Source organism: Saimiri boliviensis, chromosome 7 (genome assembly GCF_048565385.1).
Source record: "Saimiri boliviensis isolate mSaiBol1 chromosome 7, mSaiBol1.pri, whole genome shotgun sequence".
In the NCBI taxonomy this organism is placed as follows: Eukaryota; Metazoa; Chordata; class Mammalia; order Primates; family Cebidae; genus Saimiri; species Saimiri boliviensis.
Genome location: NC_133455.1, coordinates 38,501,606 through 38,524,873, shown reverse-complemented (window position 1 = coordinate 38,524,873; position 23,268 = coordinate 38,501,606). Strand labels below are relative to the sequence as shown.

At 36.8% G+C, this 23,268-nt stretch overlaps 1 protein-coding gene across 10 annotated transcripts in view; it reads right to left on the bottom strand.

Annotated features, from left to right (window-relative positions):
• Positions 1–23,268, bottom strand: part of CEP83 (centrosomal protein 83) — a 171,392-nt gene that overhangs the window by 29,144 nt on the left and 118,980 nt on the right. Inside the window, exon 12 of one of the 10 annotated variants that reach the window (XM_074402425.1) lies at positions 20,773–20,887. The exons of 7 other annotated variants lie outside the window; for them this stretch is intronic. In XM_074402425.1, coding sequence (XP_074258526.1) covers positions 20,812–20,887 — 76 coding nt within the window. In that variant the 3' untranslated portion in view covers positions 20,773–20,811. 2 more of the 10 variants (XM_074402424.1, XM_074402423.1) reach the window with 2 other exon arrangements.

The window sequence follows — 23,268 nt, the reverse complement described above, 5'->3', positions numbered from 1 at the left end:
TATCTCATGGAACTTTTCATCCCTGAGATGAATGTATACTTACACATTTGTAGACTCTTCAAAGGGAATAATACATCTACAGCCAGAGCCTTAAAATGCAGAGCAGCTCTAGTGACCAAATCAGTAACCTCATGAGGAAGACATTACACTAATTAGGTTTGGCAGGATAGGCTCCTCAGCCTCCTCCCTTTCAAAACTCATCAAACGCCTATCTTAAATATAATTCACTTGGCACTTATTTATAGCTTGGTATTATTAGCATGTCTTATCTAACCAAGTAGAAAGTGTTTATCTGAACAATGCTCTCAAGAACCTAAGTCTATGCTTTAAACACAATAAGGATTCAATAAACATTTGTTGATAGACTAAATAAACCTATCCAAATCATGGATTAACTGTTTAAATGTGTGAGATGATTGGACAGTATAACATGGAAAAAACCTTAAGATAGAACCCATTGTTTCCAGAGATGTTTACAAACAAATGCCAGAAACAATGAATCTAAAGAGGGCCAGTCCTTTTCCTTTTGCTCCATATCAGTACCAGTCACATTCTTATTTCATAATTCTAGCTATATGATTACTCTTTCAAACTTTCTGGGTACTTCCTCCATTAAATGTTTATGAATGTCACCAACTCGATGACTTTTTTTTTTTTTTTTTAAATAAGAGATGTGGTCTCAGTACATTGCCTAGGCTAGCCTCAAATCCTTGGATCAAGCAATCCTCCTGCCTCAGCCTTTCAGGTAGCTGGGCAGCTAACTTAGGGCTTTTTGGCTACTGACTTAGTAAAGGTTTCTTTCCGCAAAATCATTAAGATGAAAATAGAAGAGAGAACACTGTGGGTCTCTGTTCAGGCCCAGAGTTAGAAAACTAAGGCGCTAAGTACATCCTAGCTCCAGTTGAGAATCTGGATATAATTGGCAAATTAATATGAAACATGACCCAGTTAAGAAAGCATTTATATATATAAACTTATCTATATAAGTTGAATAGACATGAAGAGAAACAATAGTGCCCTACATACAAAATCTGAAGCCAAATAAACTGATGGCAAAGAGTATCTGAAAATCACTAGAATATGAAAGGATGACAAAAAAATTACATGAAATATGAAATAAGTAAAAGCACCATGATGGTAGACTACAGGAGATGACATACAATAAGGCCTTCTTCAGTTCATTTTGTTGAAGCAGTACTGGGTTAGAATCCAGATAATTTAGGATTCTATGAGATAATGGATCTTAACATAAATAAAATAGAATAAGACCAACAGCATTAAATCTACATTTTTGAACAAAAGAGAACAAAAAGGTAGAAAATGTTTCAAAAGACAGTACTATAGATTTTGGAGTACAGTACAGTATCCCTTTTGATTAGGTTTCTAATACTCAAGGTGTGTCACAGTAAGTCAAAAGAAAATATGCTTTATTTTCTTAAAATATATATACTTTAAATATATATATACTTTAAATATACTTAAAATAAATATACTTTATTTTATAAAGTAAGAGTCCGAGATAGAGAAATTAAAGATATAGGTGAGTAAGAGTATAGAGGAAGTAGAGAAGATGGCATTAAAAGCACTGTTCACTTAAGAAGGGGCAAAGGATATTTTCAAAATACAAAGGGAGGAGAGGATGAAGATACTGAAATTCTAAGATGATAAGAAGTCGAGAAAATTCACATCCTTTGCTCCTGTACAAGTAAGAACATCAAACAGTTTCCAAGCTGAAAAGGAATGGAGCCAGGTTAATAGGTTGGAAGAAAAAGAGAAGTCCAAAGACTACTAATTTCAATATCTTCAGTGAGAGTAGCATGAGTAAGAGGGAAAAAAAGATATTTACCTCTTTGAAGTGATGAATTCTAGGTGGTGACAAGGTCCAAGAAGTGTCTAGGTGTACAAGATGCTAAAGTAGAATACAGATAAAACAATGCCAGAGTGCAGATAGAATAAATGATAAAGCTAAGGTGCTGGGTAGTTCAACAACATGAATACATAGTCACTAAGAATGATGGCAAGAGACATAGAAAACAGAAAAAAGTTGAGCCAGATATGAAAATCCTTAGTCACTGTTAAGGAATATACTGTAGGTCATTAATTAGAAGAGACGAAAGACAAGCGTAAAACTGGATGCAACAAATATTGAAGAAAAAAATCACTTTCACCGTACTCAAACAGTAAACTGGAAGCACAAATGGGGTTTACAAATGCTGACTTTGCTTCTTGGTCTCTTGTTGCAGGAGAGAGAAAGGAAGAGTAATTTCTGCTTAAAAGGTGTGCCAGGTTATATACCATGAGAAGAAAGCAGTTTTGGGTAGGTGAAGAGGCATTCAAAAAAATGTTTAGATTGCAAAAAAAGTTATTGATAACAGAATTGGGATTCCAGGGGCTACAGTGGAAATTGTTAAAAGTTTTAATGAGTCAATGATAGGGAGAATTCAGAAGGAGAAAGATGAGTAAGTAGGGGAAAAAGAAACCACGAGATCAAGAACTTTATACTTTTAAAGTAATCATGAAGGCAGAAATAGTAGGTGAACTGGAGGGCCAAGTTACACAGACAATGTAGCTATGAAAAGTTTAAATGGAAATGTGGAATAACATTAAGATGGAGCTGTTTCAAGTTGTCTTCAAAGTATAGGGGAGCCAACTGTAAGGATCATGGTATAGGTCTTCTGCGGCAGGCAGCCAATATATGCTATTTCAACATTCAGCAAATATTTACTGAGGACCTATACATGCTGAGCCCATTCTAAGTGTCATGGATACATCAGAAAATAACAAGGACAGAAGGCCTACCCTTGAGGAGTCTATACTCCAACAGTGTGGTCTGACAGACCTTTCTTTGATCGTGGAAATATTCTATAATCTCTGCCTTCCAATATGACAGCCACTAGCAACATGTTGCTAGTGCACACTTGAAATGTGCCTCGTGAGACTGAGGAATGGAATTTTAATTTTAAATCCTAACTAAAATTTAGGTTTCAATAGTCATATGTGACTAGCGATACCACATAGGGCAGCAAAGGCTCTAATGTAACTTCTTGGCTTCATTTAATGTAACTCTCTGTTACCAAAGGGAAGCAACAAACAGGGCAAACAACAGAAGTTGTATTTGTGATTTCTCTACTGTCAAAGGTTCCTACAAGTCTCATGAGAATGGCAGTGGTCTTCTTATACCAATCTTCTGAAAGAAAGCATGGTTCTTGCTTGTGAGCACTGGAAATTGACATTGGCCATTATTAGCAAAAAGAAACTTTCCTGAAAGAATATAAGAACCCACTCAAAAGAGAACTAGAAAACTGAAACCAGGATACAATAATTGACAGGAATATCACAGGCAAAGACATGCCACAGCTCTGCCTGGTCCTTCAAACACTGGCACATATCTTTTCATCTCTTACTTCACAGTTTAAATTCTTGGGAGAAAACATGTCCAATGAGCCAATATAATTCTTCTCAAGATGTAGTCTAAGTAGAAAGGCATATATTAAATGACAGATTAAAAAAAAAAAAGGAAATATCCACGATTGGCAGCAAAGAAATTCAAACTGATGAAATTTAAACATTTATTACAAGCTCAAATTAAAAAAAAACAAAAAAAAAGCCCCAAATGGGAAAGAGCCCTGGCTTTAAGCCATACAAAAAATAAATCAAGGGGGTATTGCCTACAGGATATCATAAATGTTCAGGTTGCCTTTCCCTTGGTTATAGTGCTATTTTCCCAAAAACCTCCCTCTCCTTTTGATATCAAACTGCACATCATCATTATCCTCTTCCTTCGCCCATTCCACAGAGAGACATGGGGATATAACCTTGGCTGGGCCAGAGTGCCCAATACCCATGGCCACACTGGTAGGTCCAGGGATGAGCATGTGAACCAGACCAAAACTCGTCTGTAGATTTTTGTTTATATTTATTTATTTTGAGACAGAGTCTTACTCTGTCACCCAGGCTGGAGTGCAGTGGCACGGTCTTGGCTCACTGTAACCTCCACCTTCCCAGTTCAAGCAATTTTCCTGCCTCAGCTTCCTGAGTAGCTGTGACTACAGGTAGCCACCACTACATCCTGCTAATTTTTGTATTTTCAGTAGAGATGGGGTTTCATCAAGTTGGCCAGGCTGGTCTCGAATGCCTGGCCTCAGGTGATCTACCCACATCTGCCTCCCAAAGTGCTGGAACTACAGGCGTGAGCCACCACGCCCGGCCTCATCTCTCAACTTTAACTTGAGTTTGCTAACAAGAACTCTGTCCTCTTGGCTTCGACATATGTTCCCAGCATCACAGAGAAAATAGTAGGACAGCAGACAGAGGAGATAAAAAATAAGAGAGGAGAAGAAAAGGAGGGAAAAAGCCACTATTATCTAACTGGATCTGAGTTCTTAGATTCAGGTGTCCATGAAACCAGCATAACCCTTACCCTTCCCACAACTGTGCAAACAAAAAAGCTCCCTTTGTTTGCCTGCATTAGTTGAAGTTGGGTTACTGTCATAACCAAATTAAACTACATATTTTATCATATTTAAACTCCTTTAATTTTTACATGGTTTTAATTTACAGGTAAATTTACCAACTTTGCAAACTGAATAAACGTGCAGTGGAGCAGCCTTTTGAAATACAGTACTTTCATAAAAATAATTTTTATTACTCTTGGCACTATTGATAGTTTAATAGTGAAAAAAACACTTTAACAAAGAGGAAAGACTGGCACATAATTAATAATTTAAAGGATCTACCAAAGCAGTGATTAATATGTAATAGATTAATATCTACTTATCACAAATATTATTTGTAAATAAATGGATATTTCTGCTTTGCATGAGTTATACTTTCCATTTCCTTAGTAAGATCTTTTGCTCCACAGATGAAAGGTACTGCAATTATGATTATTTTATGAATGATCAAAACAGACCTTGTTGATGTAGCTGGACTTATAAATCAGGAAATCATAACTGCCAAGGAAAAAATATCACCACAATCGTAAACACTTATAAAAAAGCCATGCAAATCGTGTGAATTACTCCTGCTAGATTTTATGTCTTCATTTTAAAATACATTGGGGTCATTTACACATTATAAGTGAAAATGCAGAGGAATCAAAGAAAAATCAATGTGACTAACAGAATAGAAAATTGTTCATATTTAAGAAAAGCTAAAGGAATAAAAGCTGTTTTATATAGCAACAACAACAACAAAAAACCTAAAAAAAAAGGGTCAATTTCATTATTGTGTTCAAGTAATGACAGAATGCTGAACATTTTATCACTATGGCAACAGAAACCCAAAGCAGGAGAAACAGCCTGAAATTCTAACAGAAAATATTCTAACTGGCCAAATTGTGGAATTATAATAGGATAAAACAGAGTAAGATGCCTGGGGAGGGTCTCCCCCAACTTTCTGGAGACTGTCAAAGAGAGATTATAAAACTACCTGTCCTGAATAGTTAAAAAATGTACCCATCTAAAAGCCAAAGGACAGACAAGATTGGTTCCTTAAATCTATTACAGATTCATGCTTCTAGAATCAGAGCCACTAACAATATAAACTCATAGTTTATAAAACCCAAGTAAATAATAAGTATACCTCTGCCTGATGTAATGCTTTCCTAAGTAATGCTGATCAAGAACCCTGTCTCAAAACATAACCTACCACTTAATGAACGTGACTTTAAAAACCCACTCACACTTTATGTAATTAGAGACATCACTAAGATGTTAGAATCTAAAAAGCAGACATAAAGAATTTCCAGGTGTTGAAGGTAACAGATGTCTAGCTCTGTGTTATCCATATATTCTGCAAAAATATAGAAAAACAAAGTGAACAAATAAAGCTACACAAAACCTTACCCTTAGCATAACTGGAAGACAGAAAATGCCCAAAACCTCAAAGTAACCGTAAGTAAAATGAAGGAAAAAATACCAAATACCACAAGTGATATCTCCCATTCCTGCCTGTAAATCTTGGCAGTCACGGGCTCACTGCATGTGAATGTACTTAATTTACCCATTAAAATAAAATTTTTAATTTATTAAAATTTGGCCCACAAAGCAAGACCCAACTAAATGCTATATACAAAACACACATTTAAAAAGCAAAGTGATTCAGCAAATTTAAAAATAAGAGGATAAACGTATGCCAAGCAAATAGAAACTATATGAAAACAGAAGTGGTGACGATATCAGACAAGTCAGGCAAAAAGAAAAAAGACCAAAAAAAGCACTTTTTAATGCTAACAGCTACAGTTCATACTTAAAATAGAACTGCTATGTACATTTATATTATGTACCAAATACCATGAAACTCACTTTTATGAGGCAAAAACTACAAGATATACAAGAGTCACATATAAAAACACAGTAATAATAGGAGACTTTAATACATCATTCTTTGTACAAGACAGATGAAGTGGACAAAAAGTAAGTATACAGAAGACCTAAACATCACAGCTACTAAGGCAGATCCTGTGTGTGTGTGTGTGTGTGTGTGTGTGTGTGTGTGTGTGCGCGTGTGTACATATGTATATATATGTAGAACTTCACACTCATTTAAGACTCTTTCCACGTGTTTATGGAACACTCACAATATTTGACTATAGGACTAAGTGACTATAGTCCTATAGTCGCTGGGCAAGTGACATGTCCAGAATGCGAAACTTAAGAAGACACCCATTCTAAGACTCCTGCAAGTGCAGGGTCAGCACATGAGAGTGTCTCCTTAAACTCTACACCCTGGGTGCCTCACCTGCTTTACCCTTGTCCTGCCCTTGATAGATTAGGTCACAAGAAACATGAGGGTGTTCAACAAAATAGAAAAAAAACAAACAATATTCTGATTACAATGCAATAAAACTAGAAATTGACTTTCAAAAGATCTCTCACCTGGAAGTTAAAAAAACTTCTGCTATAGACTGAAATATGTCCCTTCAAGATATGACTACATTTGGAGACAGCCTTTAAAGAGACAATTAAGGTTAAACAAAGTCATTTGGGTGGGCCCTAATCCAGTATGACGAGTGTCCTTATAAAAAAGATAGACATGAGGGGATGCAAAGGCACAGAGAAAAGGCCATGAGAGGACAAAGTGAGAAGTGGCAACTACCTGCAAGTCAAGAAGAGAGGCCTTAGGAGAAACCAAATTGGCCAATACCTTAATCTGTGACTTCTAGTCTCCAAAACTAAGAAAATTAATTCCTGTTGTTTGATCACCCAGTCTGTGGTATTTCATTAGGGCAGACGTTTTGGCAAACTATTACATCTTTTGTTAAATAACTCTTTGGCAAAAATAAAAACACAGATTAAAATTACTGTATTTCTTTAAAAATAATAATTAGAACACTATCGTAATTTATGGGATATACCTAAAGCAGTGATGAGAAGAAAATTCTTAGCACTAAATACTCTTACCAATAAAAATGAAAGAATAAACTGTAATAAAATTAAATTCCCAACTCAAAAACAACCAAATGAACAAAGCAAACTAAAAGAAAGGCCAAGGTTATAACATGACCTTAGAAAACTCTAAGAAATCAACAAAGCAGCTATTAGAAAATATGTGACTTAAGGCTTGGTGCAATGGCTCATGCCTGTAATCCCAGCACTTTAGGAGGCCGAAGCGGGCAGATCACCTGAGGTCGGGAGTTCGAGACCAGCCTGACCAACATGGAGAAACCCTGTCTCTAATAAAAATACAAAAAATTAGCCAGGCGTGGTGGCACATGCCTATAATCCCAGCTACTCAGGAGGCTGAGGCAGGAGAATAGCTTGAACCTGGAAGGCAGAAGTTGCAGTGAGCCAAGATTGTGCCATTGCACTTCAGCCTGGGCAACAACAGTGAAACTCTGTATCAACAACAACAAAAAAAAGAAAGAAAGAAAGAAAATATATGACTTTAGTAAGGTCACGGGATTCAAGATTAATACAGAAAAGTCAACTAACTATACTTCCATAGGCAATGAATAAAAAGACAAATGAACTCCATTTATAACATATTTAGAAATAAAATTGAATGAAAGATGAGCATGATGTATACAATGAAAACTGTAACACACTGATGAAAGTAAGGAGATCTAAATAAATGGAGAGATGTATGATATTCATGGATTGGAAGACACAATATTGTTAAGGTAACAATTCTCAAATTGACCTAAAAATCCAATACAATCTCAATTAAAATTTTAACAAGATTTTTTTTTAAGTTACAAACTGATTAAAATATTTATATTTGAAAGGCAAAGGACCTAGAAGAGCCAAAAGAATTTAGACAAAAAAGAACAAGGTAGAGGACTTGCACTACCTGAATCAAACTTACTATAAAGCTACAGTAATCAAAATGGTCTGATACTGGTTTAAAGACAAAGATCAGTAAAACAGAACAGAGTCCAGAAACAAACCCACACCTGTAATTCAATGAGGGAAAAGACAGTCTTCAAAAAATGGTGCTGAAACAACTGGATACAAACAAAATGCATATGTGTACCACCACCTTACACCACGTAAAAGTTAACATGAATTAGACCTTAAAACCTAAAGGTGAAAACCAAATGTTAATCTTTTAGAAGAAAACATAACATATCTCTGTAACACAGAATTAGGCAAAGACTTCTTGAAGAGAACATAAAAAATAACAAGAAAAAAACTGATAAAGTGGTGTGGCATTATGATGTATATATATTGGTTTACATGTATAGATGAGTTTACTTCCATGGTTCCTGGCTCATACCTTCCATAACCCTTGACCATATTTCCTAAGTGACTAAAACAATACACATATCTTTTGTTACAGTATTTGGCCCTTTGTTCATGGTTCGAGAGGCAGCTTCAGAACAGCTTCAGAGTGATAAAGATGAAAGGCAGTCTTTGGTTATAATACTTGGGTGCTTTAAGCCTCAGAAACACACCTCAAAAAAACAATCTCTCTCTGACCTTCTGACTACCTTTTACCTGTGCCTTTTTCTCCCCAAGGTAGGTACACTAAAAATATACTCTAATCTTCCCCCACCTTTCTGTCTTGGAGCTGGTCATAAAAAACAAAACAAACAAAAAAACCTCTCTGAATTACCTTATCTCATACTAGGTCATAAGACCCCCATTTCTAAAGGGGTCCTGCCCCTTACCCAGGAGAGAGGGAGTAATGCTACACAGAGGGACCAATAAGAATCTAAACAGACAGGCCTTGTTATGATTCTCCATACAGTCTATTAGTAATCGATCGTGTCCTTTTTGTCCAATAAGATTTCCATACGATTGTCCATGCTTCAATCATGGACAATGAAGTGTCCAGAAAAGACTCAAGGGAACAGGGTACAGCAAGCCTCTAGACAGCTGAACTCAAGGAGGATTACACAAAGGAAAACAGTAACTCATCCATGTGTTAGAAGAGTGGTACACCCCAACTCCACAGGAACAAAGGCTCCTGAGCTCTGGACCCAGACCTCACCCTATTATTCATTTTCCCTTTTTTTTTCTGAGAAGGGGTCTTGCTTGGCTGCCCAGGCTGGAGTGCAATGGCATGATCTCAGCTCACTACAACCTTCACCTCCTGAGTTCAAGTAAGTCTCCTGCCTCAGCCTCCCCAGCAGCTGGGATTACAGGTGCCTGCCACCATGCCCAATTAATTTTTCCGTATTTTTAGTAGAGATAGGGTTTCACCATGTTGATCAGGCTGGTCTCAAACACCTGACCTGAGGCTTCCCAAAGTGCTGGGATTACAGGCATGAGCCACTGCGCCTGGCCTATTATTTCTTCATCTACCTGTTGATTTGTATCCTTTAAAAAATCCTCTTCAAAAAACTAGGAAACAAAGTATTTTCTTAAGTTTGTGAACCACTCTAGTAAACTAATTTAGCTGAACCACTCTAGTAAACTAATTTAGAAGAAGGTCATGGAAATCCTCACTTAAAAAGCTGGTCGGTCAGAAGTTCCAGAGGCCTGGAAGTGAGACTGGTGCCTGAAATGGGGGCAATCTTGTGGGACCCAGTCTTCAACTCGTAGGATCTGATGCTGTCTCCATGAAGAAATGACTAGAACCAAATTGGATTAGAAGACTGGACTGGTGTCCACTGCAGAACTGAATTCTTGCTTGTTGATAGGTAGAAATCCATATATTTGGACACAGAAGTCTTCTGCATTGTTGTGGTGTGAAAAACACAGGAAAAAACACCACAGAAGTAGATTTTATAAAATCCACTTTCAGTATACACAATTAAGTAAACGTGGCCAGGGGCAGTGGCTCACGCCTTTCAATTCCAACACTTTGGAAGGCCAAGACAGGCAGATCGCTTGAGTTCAGGAGTTCAAGACCAGTCTGGGCAACACAGAGAAACCTTGTCTCTACTAAAAATACAGAATTTAGCCAGGCATAGTGCCACGCACCTGGCTAAAAATACAGAACTTAGCCAGGCATAGCAGTCGCAGCTACTTGGGAGGCCAAGGCAGGAGGATCACCTGAGCCCAGGTGGCGAAGGTTGCAGTCAGCTGAGATGCACTACACTCCAGCCTGGGCGACAAAGCAAGATACTGTATTAAAAAAAAAAATACATGTGTGTGTGTGTGTATGTGTGTGTGTGTGTGTACACACACATATGTATACATATGTATACATACACATACATATATACACACATATATGCATGTGCACACACACACATATATATACACACACACAAGTAAATGAAAAGGCAAGTCATAGATAAGGAGAAAATATCTGCAAAATATGTATCGAAGAAAGGGCTTGTATGCGCAATACATAAATATTATAAATCAATAAGATAACTTCCCAATGTCAAAAATGGGCAAAATACTTAAACAGAAACTTCACAAAAGTAGCTTATAAGCACACAAAAAGATGCTAACCACCACTAGTCATCAGAGACAATCAAATTAAGACCACAGGTAACATGTTACAACATATCTATTTGAATTATTAAGACTGAAATTAACAAGTGTCAGTAAGCAGGTAAAACAAAATCCTCATACGTTGCTAGCTGCAATGAAAAAATTTGGTTAAGTGTTTCTACATTGGAACACAGTATTTCTGTATGGTATAAAATTAAATACATACTTAACATATTACTTAGTAATCCCATTTCTAGGTATTTAACTAAGAGAAATAAAAACATGTTTCCATTACAAAGACTTGTAAATGAATGTTCACAGCAGCATTATTCATAATCGCCCCAAATATTTGCCCATCAAAAGAAGAATGGATAAATAAATCATATTTGTACAATGAATGCTAGTCAGCAATAAAAAGACATGAACTATTGATACACACAACAGCACGGATAAGTCACAGGTTACCTAAGGCTGGGGGTCAGGAAAAGACATCAACTACAAAGAGACATGAGAAAACTTTTGGGGTAATGAAACTATTCCATATTTTTGTTGTGGTGAGGATTACACAACTGTATACAAAATGGGTGAATTTTATTTTAGGTAAGTTAAATGACAACAGTAAAACTATACAAACTTTTTAAGGGCAAAAAACCAGAAGATAAAAGCAGAAATTAATGAGTAAAAAAATGAGAAACCAGTTGATCTAATAAACCAAAATTCTTATTTAAAAGAATGCACTGAAATGTATGTTTTAAAATAGTTAAAATGGTAAATTTTATGTATATTTTACCACAATAAATACACACACACACACACACACACACACACACTCTTCAGTGACTGACTTGACCTAGAAAGAAAGCACACACATAGAACAAGAAATAACAAAAGGGAAATAATCACTGAAATAGAAAAAGATTGAAAAAGAAAAAGAGGTCTACTTTTGAAGATGAGGAGCATAGCGGCTGTCAGATGTTGACAATGACTGATTAGGAGCAATCATTGAAGCTGATCCTCTGAAATTACAGAAGTTGCCAAAGAACTCAATGTCAACCATTTCATGGTCATTGGACTTTTGCAGTAATCTGGAAAGGTGAAAAAACCAGATAAGTGGGTGTCTCATGAGCTGAGTGAAAATCAAAAAAATCGTCACTTTCAAATGTCGTCTTCTCTTATTCTATGCAACAACAACAGATCATTTCTCAGGCAGATTGTGATGTGTGCCAAAAAGTGGATTTCATACAACTACTGGCAATGACCACCTCAGTGGCTGGACAGAGAAGAAGCTCCAAAGCACTTCCCAAAGCCAAACTTGTGCCAAAAAAGGTCTTGGTCACTGCTTAGTGGTCTGCTGCTGGTCTCATCCACTACAGCTTTCTGAATCCTGGAGAAACCATTACATCTGAGAAGTATGCTCAGCAAATCGATTAGATGCACTGAAAACTGCAATGCCTGCAGCTGGCACTGATCAACAGAAAGGGCCCAATTCTTCTCTACGGTACGTCCGAATGTATGTCGCAAAACCAACACTTCAAAAGTTGAGCAAATTGCACTACGAAGTTTTGCCTCATCTGCCATAGTCACCTGACCTCTTACCAACCAACTATAACTTCTTTAAGCATCTCAACAACTTTTTGCAGGGAAAACACTTCTACAACCAGCAAGATGCAGGAAATGCTTTCCATGAGTTTATCTAATCTCACCAGGTATGGTAGCTCACACCTGTAATCCCAGCACTGTGGGAGGCCAAGGAAGGTGGATCACTTGAGGTCAGGAATTCAAGACCAGCCTGGCCAACATGGTGAAACACTGTCTCTACTAAAAATACAAAAATTAGTTAGGCATGGTGGCAGATGCCTATAATCCCAGCTACTTGGGAGAATCACTTGAATCCAGGAGATGGAAGCTGCAGGGAGCCAAGACTGTGCCACTGCACTTTACACTCTAGCCTGTGCGACAAGAGCAAGACTCTATTTAAAAAAAAAAAAAAAATTTGTTGAATCCCAAAGCATGGATTTTTATACTACAAGAATAAACAAACTTATTTCTCACTGGCAAGAATGTGCTGACTGCAATAGTTCCTATTTTGATTAATAAAGATGTGTTTGAGCCTACTTACGATTTAAAATTCATGGTCCAAAACCACAATTACTTTTGCACCAACCTAATAATACACTACATTAAAAGAATGAAGAAAGAAATGTATGATCATCTCAATTGATGCAGAAAAAGCATTTGACAAAATTCAACACCCTTTCATGATAAAAACACTATCAAGCTCGGAATAGAAGGACATTACCTCAAAATAATAAAGCCATCTCTAAAAAACCCACAGTGAGTATCATAAGCAATGGTGAGATACTGAAATGTTTTCTTCTAAGATCAGGAATGAAACAAGTACTCCCACTTTTGCCACTTTCATTTGACATGAAACTGCAAGTTCTAGGCAGAGCTATTAGGCAAGAGTAAGGCAATGAAAGCCAACAAACAAAAATTAGCTGCTTCTATGCACTAACAATAAATAACATCAAAAGAAAAATGAAGAAAATTACTTCATTTACAATAGTATCAAAAAGAATACTTACAAATTAACTGAACCAAGGAGGTGAAATACTTCTAAAAGACATTGCTAACAGAAATTAAAGAAGATATAAATAAATGGAAACATATCCCCTGTTCATGAATTGGAAGATTTAATATTGTTGAGATAGCAGTACTACCCAAAATAATCTACACAATCAATGCAATTCCTATCAAAATCCCAGTATTTTGCACAGAAATAGAAAAATCCATCCTAAAATTCATATGGAATCTCAAGGGAACCCAAGTAGATGAAATAATCCTGAAGAACAAAACTAGAGAATGCATACTTCCTTATTTTAAAATGTATTGCAAAGTTATAATAATCAAAATAGTGTGACAGTGATGTAACGACTGACATATAAACAACTGGAATAGAATAAAGAATATGAAAATAAACCCTCCCATATATGGTTAAATGATTTTGACAAGAGTGCCAAGATCATTCAATAAAGAAAGGGCAATGTTGTCAACAAACAGTGCTGGGAAAACTGGATATACACATATAAAAAAATAAACCTGGACTGCTCTTTAACACTATGTGGGAAAATTAATTTTAAATGGATCAAAGGTCTAACGTACAACCTAAAACTATAAAACTCTTAGAAGAAAAGATGGGGGAAAAGCTTCATGGCATTTGATTTGATAATAATTTTTTGGATATGATAACAAAGGTATAGGCAACAACCAAAAAAAAAACCCACACAAAATGAACTCCATGAAAATAAATTTTCTGCAACAAAAGACACTAAGCCATCAGAGTAAAAACCTACAGAATAGGAGAAAATATTTGCAAATCATATATCTGATAAGGCATTAATATCCAGATATAGAGAAAAAGTAAACAAGAAAAAAATAAAATTTTTAAATGAGCAAAATACTTGACTAGCTATTTTTCAAAAAAGAATATACAAGTGGTTAATAAGCATATTAAAAGATGCTCAACATCACTAATCATTAGAAAGATGCTAATCAAAACTACAATGAGATACTACCTCACACCTATTATGATGGCTACTATCAAAAAAACACGAGGAAGACATCATTAAGATGACTGACTAGAGGACCAACACTCCTCTACAAAGGCCCAAAATATCAAGTAAATAACTGCGCTTCAGGTAGAGTTTCTAGGAGAGAACAACAGAATTCACACAAAAGGGACAAAACCCCACTCATGATTATGGAGACTTGAGATGGCAGCATAGAAAAGAAAGCAAAGCACCAAGCCGGGATTGGCTCAAAACCAAGTAAGACTCCCCACTGCGGGAGAAATCATAGGTATGAGTTCCTTAGCAGTCCCTAAAACCATGTGGACATGGGTAAACCTAGCTACAGAAGAGCCCTAGAGTCGTAAAAGGCCAATACAGGGAGCTGCTTGGAGTCCATGTGGTTACACTGTTCCAGAGAAATAACACACACGGGGTCCCCCAACTCCCTGTGACCAAAGCTGCTAAGCATGGCAACATTTTGAGAACAGAGTCAATGCTAGAATACATGCTCCCATGGGATTTAACAGACCTGGTATTTCCACATCTGAAGGGTCCCACCATCATTACACCCCAACCACATAAAAGGCTGCAACAACACAACCTCAGCTACACAGAGCAGTAAAGTCAAAACTGCAGAACCTGAGCCAATATAAGAGTAGACCTAAAGGAACAAGCAGTCTCACACAGCAGAGAGGTCACCTCCAAGACCAAGGCTGCTGGTGCATGCAGTTCACAGGGTTTAAGAACTAGCTGCCAGGCACTGTCAGCAATCCCATTCTTGCAACTGGTGAAGCTGAAACGCACCCCACATACCTATGGGGACAAAGAATAGGCCCATCTGGCAACAGCCACCACTGGCAACCCCACCCCACAACTGGCAAAGCCACCACACCTACCACCCAAGGCCTGAGAACTGTTCCACCTAGGTTCACCTACCAACAGCAAAGACACGAGACTCACTCTACAAAAGTCCACACTATAAGCCACTGAGGTACTTGCAGACAGTGCTGACACCGATTACAGCCAAAGATATCACATGGAGACTGCATTACTGCACTCAATCAGAAACAAAGCCAAAGCACTTACCCAAACAATACTATAGGACAAACATACAAGAAAAAGTCCTCCCTTACGAAAGCTACTCCATGAAATAGAAAGAGGCAACTGTTCTACCAGATGAACCCATAACATAGGAGCACAAGAAACATGAAAAAGGCCGGGCGCAGTGGTTCACGTCTATAATCCCAACACTTTGGGAGGCTAAGGTGAGTGGATCATGAGGACAGGTGTTTTGAGACCAGCATGGCCAACACAGTGAAACCCCATCTCTACTAAAGTTACAAAAAATTAGCTGGTTGTGGTGGCAGGCCCCTGTAATCCCAGCCACTTGGGAGGCTGAGGCAGGAGAACTGCTTGAACCCGAGAGGTGGAGGTTGCATTAAGCCGAGATCATACCACTGCACTCCAGCCTGGGAGACTGTGCAAGGCTTCGTTTCAAAAAAAAAAAAAAAAGAAACATGAAAAAGAAAACATGACACCTCTAATGCCAATGGAACCCAGTAATTCTCCAGTAATAGACCTTAAAGAAAAGGAAATCTAAGAAATGCCTGAAAAAAAATTCGAAACAACAATGTTAAGGAAACCTGGAAAGATACAAGAGAATACAGATACAAAATTCAACAAAATCAGAAAAAAAAATCATGTGAATGAGAAATTTGAGATAGATACCATAAAAAAGAACCAAAGAGAATCCTTGGAGCTGAAGAATTCCATGAACAAAATTAAAAATACATTCAACAATTTCAATAACAGTCTAGATCAAGCAGAAAAAAGAATTTTTGAACTTTAGGACAGGTTTTCAAGAATAATCCAGTCAGATAAATAATTATAAAGAATAAAAGGAATGAAAAAAGCCTATGATACTTATGTGACACCATCAAGTGAACTCATATTCCCATTATAAAAAATCTAGAAGAATAAGAAATGGGAAATGGTATCAAAAACCTTGCAAACAAAATCATAATTGAAAAGTTCCCAAGTCTTAGGAGAGACATGAACATCCAAATCCAAACAGCTCAAAGACCCCAAATTGATTCAAAAAGGTCCTCTCCAAGGCACACTATACTCAAATATCAAAAATCACATCAAAGAAAGAATTCTATAAACAACAAGAAAAAAAGCATCAAGCCACATATAAGAAAATCCCCATGAGGCAAACAGATTCTTCAAGAGCAACCTTACAGGCAAGAAGAGAATAGAATGATATACTCAAAAGTAGTGAAAGAAAAATAACTTCCATTCAAAAATACTATATCCAGCAAAACTATCCTTCAGGAATGAAGAAAAAACAAAGTCTTTCTCAGATAAGCAAAAACTGAGAGAATTCATCACCACTACATCTACTCAATGAGAAATTCTTAAGGGAGTCCTACAACTGAAAATGAAAAGACAACAACTAACATCATGAAAACATGCAAAAGTATAAAACTCACTAGTAGAGCAGATAAACAAACGAGAAAGAGAAAGAAATCAAACTTTGTCACTACAGAAATCCAGCAAACCACAAGGATAAACAAGTAAGAGAGCAAAAAAGAAACAGAAGATGTACAATGCAACCAGAAAACAATTAACAAAATCACAGGAGTAAGTTCTCACCTATCAAGAATAACTTTGATTGTGTACAGACTACATCCCCCAATGAAAACATACAAACTGGATAAAGGAATAAAAACTCAAAGCCCAAATACATGCTGCCTACAAGAAATGCACTTCACCCATAAAGACATAGTCTGCAAGTAAAATAGACACTCCAGGCAAAAAGAAACCAAAAATGAACAGAAGTAACACACTTATATCAAAGACTTTAAATCAAAAACTGTGAAAAGTTTGTCACACTGCAAAAAAAAAAAAAAAAAAAAAACTCTGAAAAAAGTTCTTAAGCTATAAAGAGACAAAGACGTTCTTTATACAACGATAAAAAACAATTCAGCAAGAGAATTAACAATAGTAAGTATGTATGCATCAAACACCAGAGAACTCAGATATATAAAGCAAGTAATAATATCTGCTTTATATTATTATCTAAAAAGAGAGAGAGACACCAACATAACAGTAGAGGACTTCAATACCCCACTCTCAGCATTAGACAGATCGTCTAGAAAGAAACAAGATTTAAACTACACTATAGACCAAATGGACTTAACAGACATTTGCAAAACATTTCATCCAGTAGCTGTAGAATACTCATACTTCTTCTTCTGTCGTCTTTTTTTTTTTTTTTTGAAATGGAGTCTTGCTCTGTCACCCAGGCCAGAGGGCAGTGGCACAATCTCAGCTCAATGTAACCTCCACCTCTTGGGTTCTTGTGCCTCAGCCTCTTGAGCAGCCATGATTACTGGTGCACATCACCAAGCCCAAATAATTTTTTTCAGTATTTTTAGTAGAAACAAGGTTATACCATTTTGGCCAGGCTGCCCTCAAACTCCTGACCTCAAGTGATCTTCCCACCTTAGTCTCCCAAAGTGCTAGGATTACAGGTGTGAGTCACCATGCCTGGCCAGAATATTCACTCTTCTTATCAGAACATGGAACATTCCACAGGACAAACCACATGTTAGGCCACAAAACAAGTTTCAGTAAATTTTTAAAAATCAAAATCACATCAAGTATCTTTACTGACAACAGCAGTATAAAACTAGAAATCAGTAACAAGAAGAACTTTGAAAGGTGTACAAATATATGAAAATCAAATAACATGCTCCTGAATGACCAAGAAATAAACTGAAAAATTTCTTGAAACAAATAAATAAAAACAAAAACACAACATACCAAAACCTATTATAAGGTGAATACCACAAAAGTAGAATTAAGAGTGAAAGTTTATGGTAATAAATGCCTACATCAAAAAGTACAAAAACGTCAACAACATAATGATGTTCCCCAAGGAACTAGAAAAACAAGAACAAACAAAACCCCAAATCAGTAGAGAGAAATAAAACATGAATTATCAGTACAGAAATTTACAAAAAGGAAGCTAAATAACTATAAAATATCAACAAAACAAAATGGTTTTTTGAAGAAATAAAAAAATTTATTTCTTAATTTCCTCCTTGACTCATTGGTCATTCAGAAGCATGTTATTTTATTTTCAGGTATTTGTACACTAACATTAGCTAGACTAACTAAAAGTGAGAAGACCCAAATAAAATCAAAAATGACAAAGCAGACATTACAGCTGATGCCACAGAAATACTAAATATCATTAGAGACTATTGTGAGCAACTTCAGGACAACAAATTAGAAAACCTAGAGAAAGTGGATAAATTGCTAAACACACAAACCTATCAAGATTGAACCAGTGGGAAATACAAAACCTGAACAGACCAATAATGAGTAACAAGACTATACCAACAATAAAAAGTCTCCCAAGAAAGAAAAGCCGAAGACCTGAAAGCTTCACTGCTGAATTTTACCAAACTTTTAAAAAAGAACTAATACTAATTCTTCTCAAACTATTCCAAAAAACTGAAAGGAAAATAATTTTTTCAAACTCATTCTACAAGGCCAGCATTACTCTGACATCAAAACCAGACAAGAACACAACAAAAAAAGAACACTATGGCCAGTATCTCTGATAAATATAGATACAAAAACCCTCAATAAAACACTAACAAACCAAATCCAGCAACACATTAAAAAGATCATTCACCACAATCAAGTTGAATTTATCACAGGTATTCAAGGATGGTTCAACATATACAAATCAATAAACATGATACATCATATCAACTGAATGAAGAAAAAATGATCATTTCAATACATGCAGAAAAAGCATTTGATAAAAATTCAGCTTTCCTTCAGGATAAAAACTCTAAAATATATTAGGTATAGAAGAAACACATCTCAATACAATGAATATCATATATGACAGACTCACAACTAACATACTGAACAAAAAATGTTGAAAGCTTTTCCTCAAAGAACTGGAACAGTACAATGATGCCTATACTCATCAATCTTATTCAACACGGCACTGGAAATAGCCAAAGCAATTAGGCACAAGAGAGAAATAAATCACTTCCAAATAAAAAAGGAGGAAGTCAGAACTCTCCACTTACAGATGGCATTATCTTAAATACAGAAAAACATAAAGATTTCACCAAAAAACTCTTAGAACTTGTAATTCATTAGTGTTTCATGATAAAAAGAAAAAAAAAACTCAATATACAAAAATCAGTAGGATTTCTACATACTTAACAAACTGGAAAAGAAAGCAACCCCCTTTATAATAATTGTAAAAAATAAAATACCTATGAATAAATGTAACCAAGAAAGTTAAAGATCTCTACAAGAAAAACTATAAAACAATGATTAAAGATACCAAAAAATGAAAAGAAATCTCATGTTCATGGATTGGGAGATTAATGTTGTTAATGTGACCATACTACCAAAAGTGATCTACAGATTGAATGCAATTTCTATCACATTACCAATGAATTTCCTCACAGAAAAAATTTTTAAAAATCTTAAAATCTGGCCGGGCGCGGTGGCTCAAGCCTGTAATCCCAGCACTTTGGGAGGCCGAGGCGGGTGGATCACAAGGTCAAGAGATCGAGACCATCCTGGTCAACATGGTGAAACCCCGTCTCTACTAAAAATACAAAAAAATTAGCTGGGCATGGTGGCTCGTGCCTGTAATCCCAGCTACTCAGGAGGCTGAGTCAGGAGAATTGCCTGAACCCAGGAGGCGGAGGTTGCGGTGAGCCAAGATTGCGCCATTGCACTCCAGCCTGGGTAACAAGAGCGAAACTCCGTCTCAAAAAAAAAAAAAAAAAAAAAAATCTTAAAATCTGCATGGAGCCACAAGACTCCAAAGAGTCAAAGCAATCTTGTGTAAAAAGAATAAAACTCGAGGTATCTATCATACTATCTGACTTCAAAATATGCTATAAAGCTACAGTAACCAAAACACCACAGTACTAGCATAAAAACAGATACGCAGACCAACAAAACAGAATAGAGAAGCTAAAAATAATTCCACGTATTTACAGATAACTGATTTTCAACAAAAGCACCAAGAAAATACACGACGGAAAGAACAGCCTCTTCAGCAAATGGTTCTGGGAAAACTACTTATCTAAATGCAAAATAATAAAACTGGGTCCATCTCTCATCATATATAAAAATCAAAGACTTAAGTATTAGACCCCAAACTATGAAACGACTACAAGAAAACACAGGGGAAAGACTTTAGGACACTGCCCTGGGTGAAGATTTTACTGGTAAGACCTTAATAACACAGGCAACAAGTTGGGCATGGTAGCACATGCCTATAGTCCCAGCTACTTGGGAAGCTGAGGCAAGAGGATCACCTGAGTCCAGAAATTCTGTGCTGTAGGTGCTACAGTGTGCTATTCCAATTGAGCATCCACATTAAGTTTAGCATCAGGATGATGATCTCCCAGGAGCAGACGACCACCAAAATGCCTAAGGAGGAGTAACGTGACAGAGGTCAGATATGGAGTGGGTCAAAACTCTATGTAGAACAACAGTAGCATGGCACCTGTGAATACCCACTGCAATCCAGCCTGGGCAACACAGCAAAACACCATCCCTTATATAAATACAACAACAAAATAAATACAACTACTATAACAACAAAAACACAGGCAACAAAAGCAAACATAGACAAATGAGACTGTATCAAATCAAACAGTTTCTGCTCAAAAAAGCAAACAATACACAGAGTAAAGAGACAAACTATACAATGGAAGAAAATATTAATACCTATACCTGCAAACTATTTTTTTTTTTTTTTGAGATGGAGTTTGACTCTTTTTTTGACCACACTGGAGTGCACTGGTAATGATCTTGGCTCACAGCAACTGCAGCCTCCCTGCCCGAGCGATTCTCCTGCCTCAGCATCCCGTGTAGCCACCAGGCCTGGCTAATTTTGTATTTTTAGCAAAAACAGGGTTTCACCATGTTGGTCAGGCTGGTCTTGAACTCCTGACCTCAGGTGATCTGCCCACCTTGGCCTCCCAAAGTGCTAGGATTACAGGCATGAGCCACCATGCCCGGCCCATCTGCAAACTATTCATCTGACAAGGGATTAACATTTAGAATAAACAAGAAACTCAATAACTCGACAGCAAAAAGCCCCAAATAATTCCATTTAAAAATGAGCAAAGGATCTGAATGGATTTATGAAAAACTGTTCAACATAACTATTCCTCAGGGAAATGCAAATCAAATGACAATGAGATTTCCTCTCACCAGCTAGAATGCCTACTGTCAAAAAGATATGACAAATGTTGTCAAGAATGAGAATAGGGACTCTAACACTGTTAGTGGTGATGTAAATTAGTATAGCCATTAAGAAAAATAGTATGGAGGCTCCGCAAGAAAACTAAAAACAGGCCAAGTGCAGTGGATTACGCTTGTCATCTCAAGATTTTGGGAGGTCAAGGCAGGCGGATCACTTGAGGTCAAGAGTTGGAGACCAGCCTGGCCAACGCAGTGAAACCGCATCTCTACTAAAAAAAGAAAGAAAAAAAACAGCAATTAGCTGGGCATGGTGGCACACAGCTGTAATCCTAGCTACTCAGGAGGCTGAAACAAGAGAATCACTTGAACTAGCGAGGCAGAGGTTACAGTGAGCCGAGAGCATACCACTGCACTCCAGCCTGGGTGACAGAGTGAGACGTTGTCTCAAAAAAACTTAGCTAAAAGAGAACTACCACAGGATGCATCAATTTCCACAAGTGAGTATACATCCAAAACAAAGGATATCAGTATGTCAGATTGATATCTGCACTCCTATGTTTACTGCAGTACTATTCAAAATAACCAAGATATGGAATCAACCTACGTGCCCATCAACAGATGGATGGATAAAGAAAATGTGGCATATATAAATAATGGAATACTATTCAGCTATAAAAAAGGATGAAATCCTGTCATCCATGGCAACATGGACAAGTATGGGAGAACAGTATGTTAGGTACACAAAAATGTACAGGGCATGTTCTCACTCATGTGGGAGCTAAAAAAGTTTATTTCATAGAACTACAGAGTAGACAGTGGTTACTAGTGAGGAGGGAAGATAGAGGTTGGTTACCAAATACAAAATTACTGTTGGATAGGAAGAATAATTTCTGGTGTTCTATAGCACTGTAGGCTGATTATAGTTAGCACTAATTTATTGTATATTTTCAAATAGCTAGAAGAGACAGTTTTGAATGTTCCCAAATGAAAGAACACTTTAAATGTTTGAGGTGATGGATATGCTAACTAACCTGATTTGATCATTAAACTGTATACATGAATCAAATTATCATACTGTACCCTGTAAACACGCACAATTTTGTGTCAATTTTTTTAAAACATGAATCAAGTATTGGTGAAGATACGGAGAAACTAATAGTCTTGTGCATTTTTGGTGGGAATTTAAAATGGTGCAGCCACGGCAGAAAACAGAATGGTAGTTCCTAAAAAAATTAAAAACAGAATTACAATATAATCCAGTAATTCCTCTGGATATAAATCCAAAATAACTGAAACCAAGGCCCTGTGGGGATGCTTGTATACACATCTTCGTAACAGCATTATTACTAGCTAAATGTGGAGGCAATCCAGGTGTCCATGAACAGATGGATATAGTATATACATGCAGTGAAATATTACTCAGCCTTAGAAAGTAATGAACATTAGGCTGGGCACAGTGGCTCACACATGTAATCCCAGCACTTTGGGAGGCTAAGGCAGGTAGATCACCTAAGGTCAGGGGTTCAAGACCAGCCTGGCTAACATGGTGAAACTGCATCTCTACTAAGAATACAAAAATTAGCTGGGTGTGGCAGTGGCAC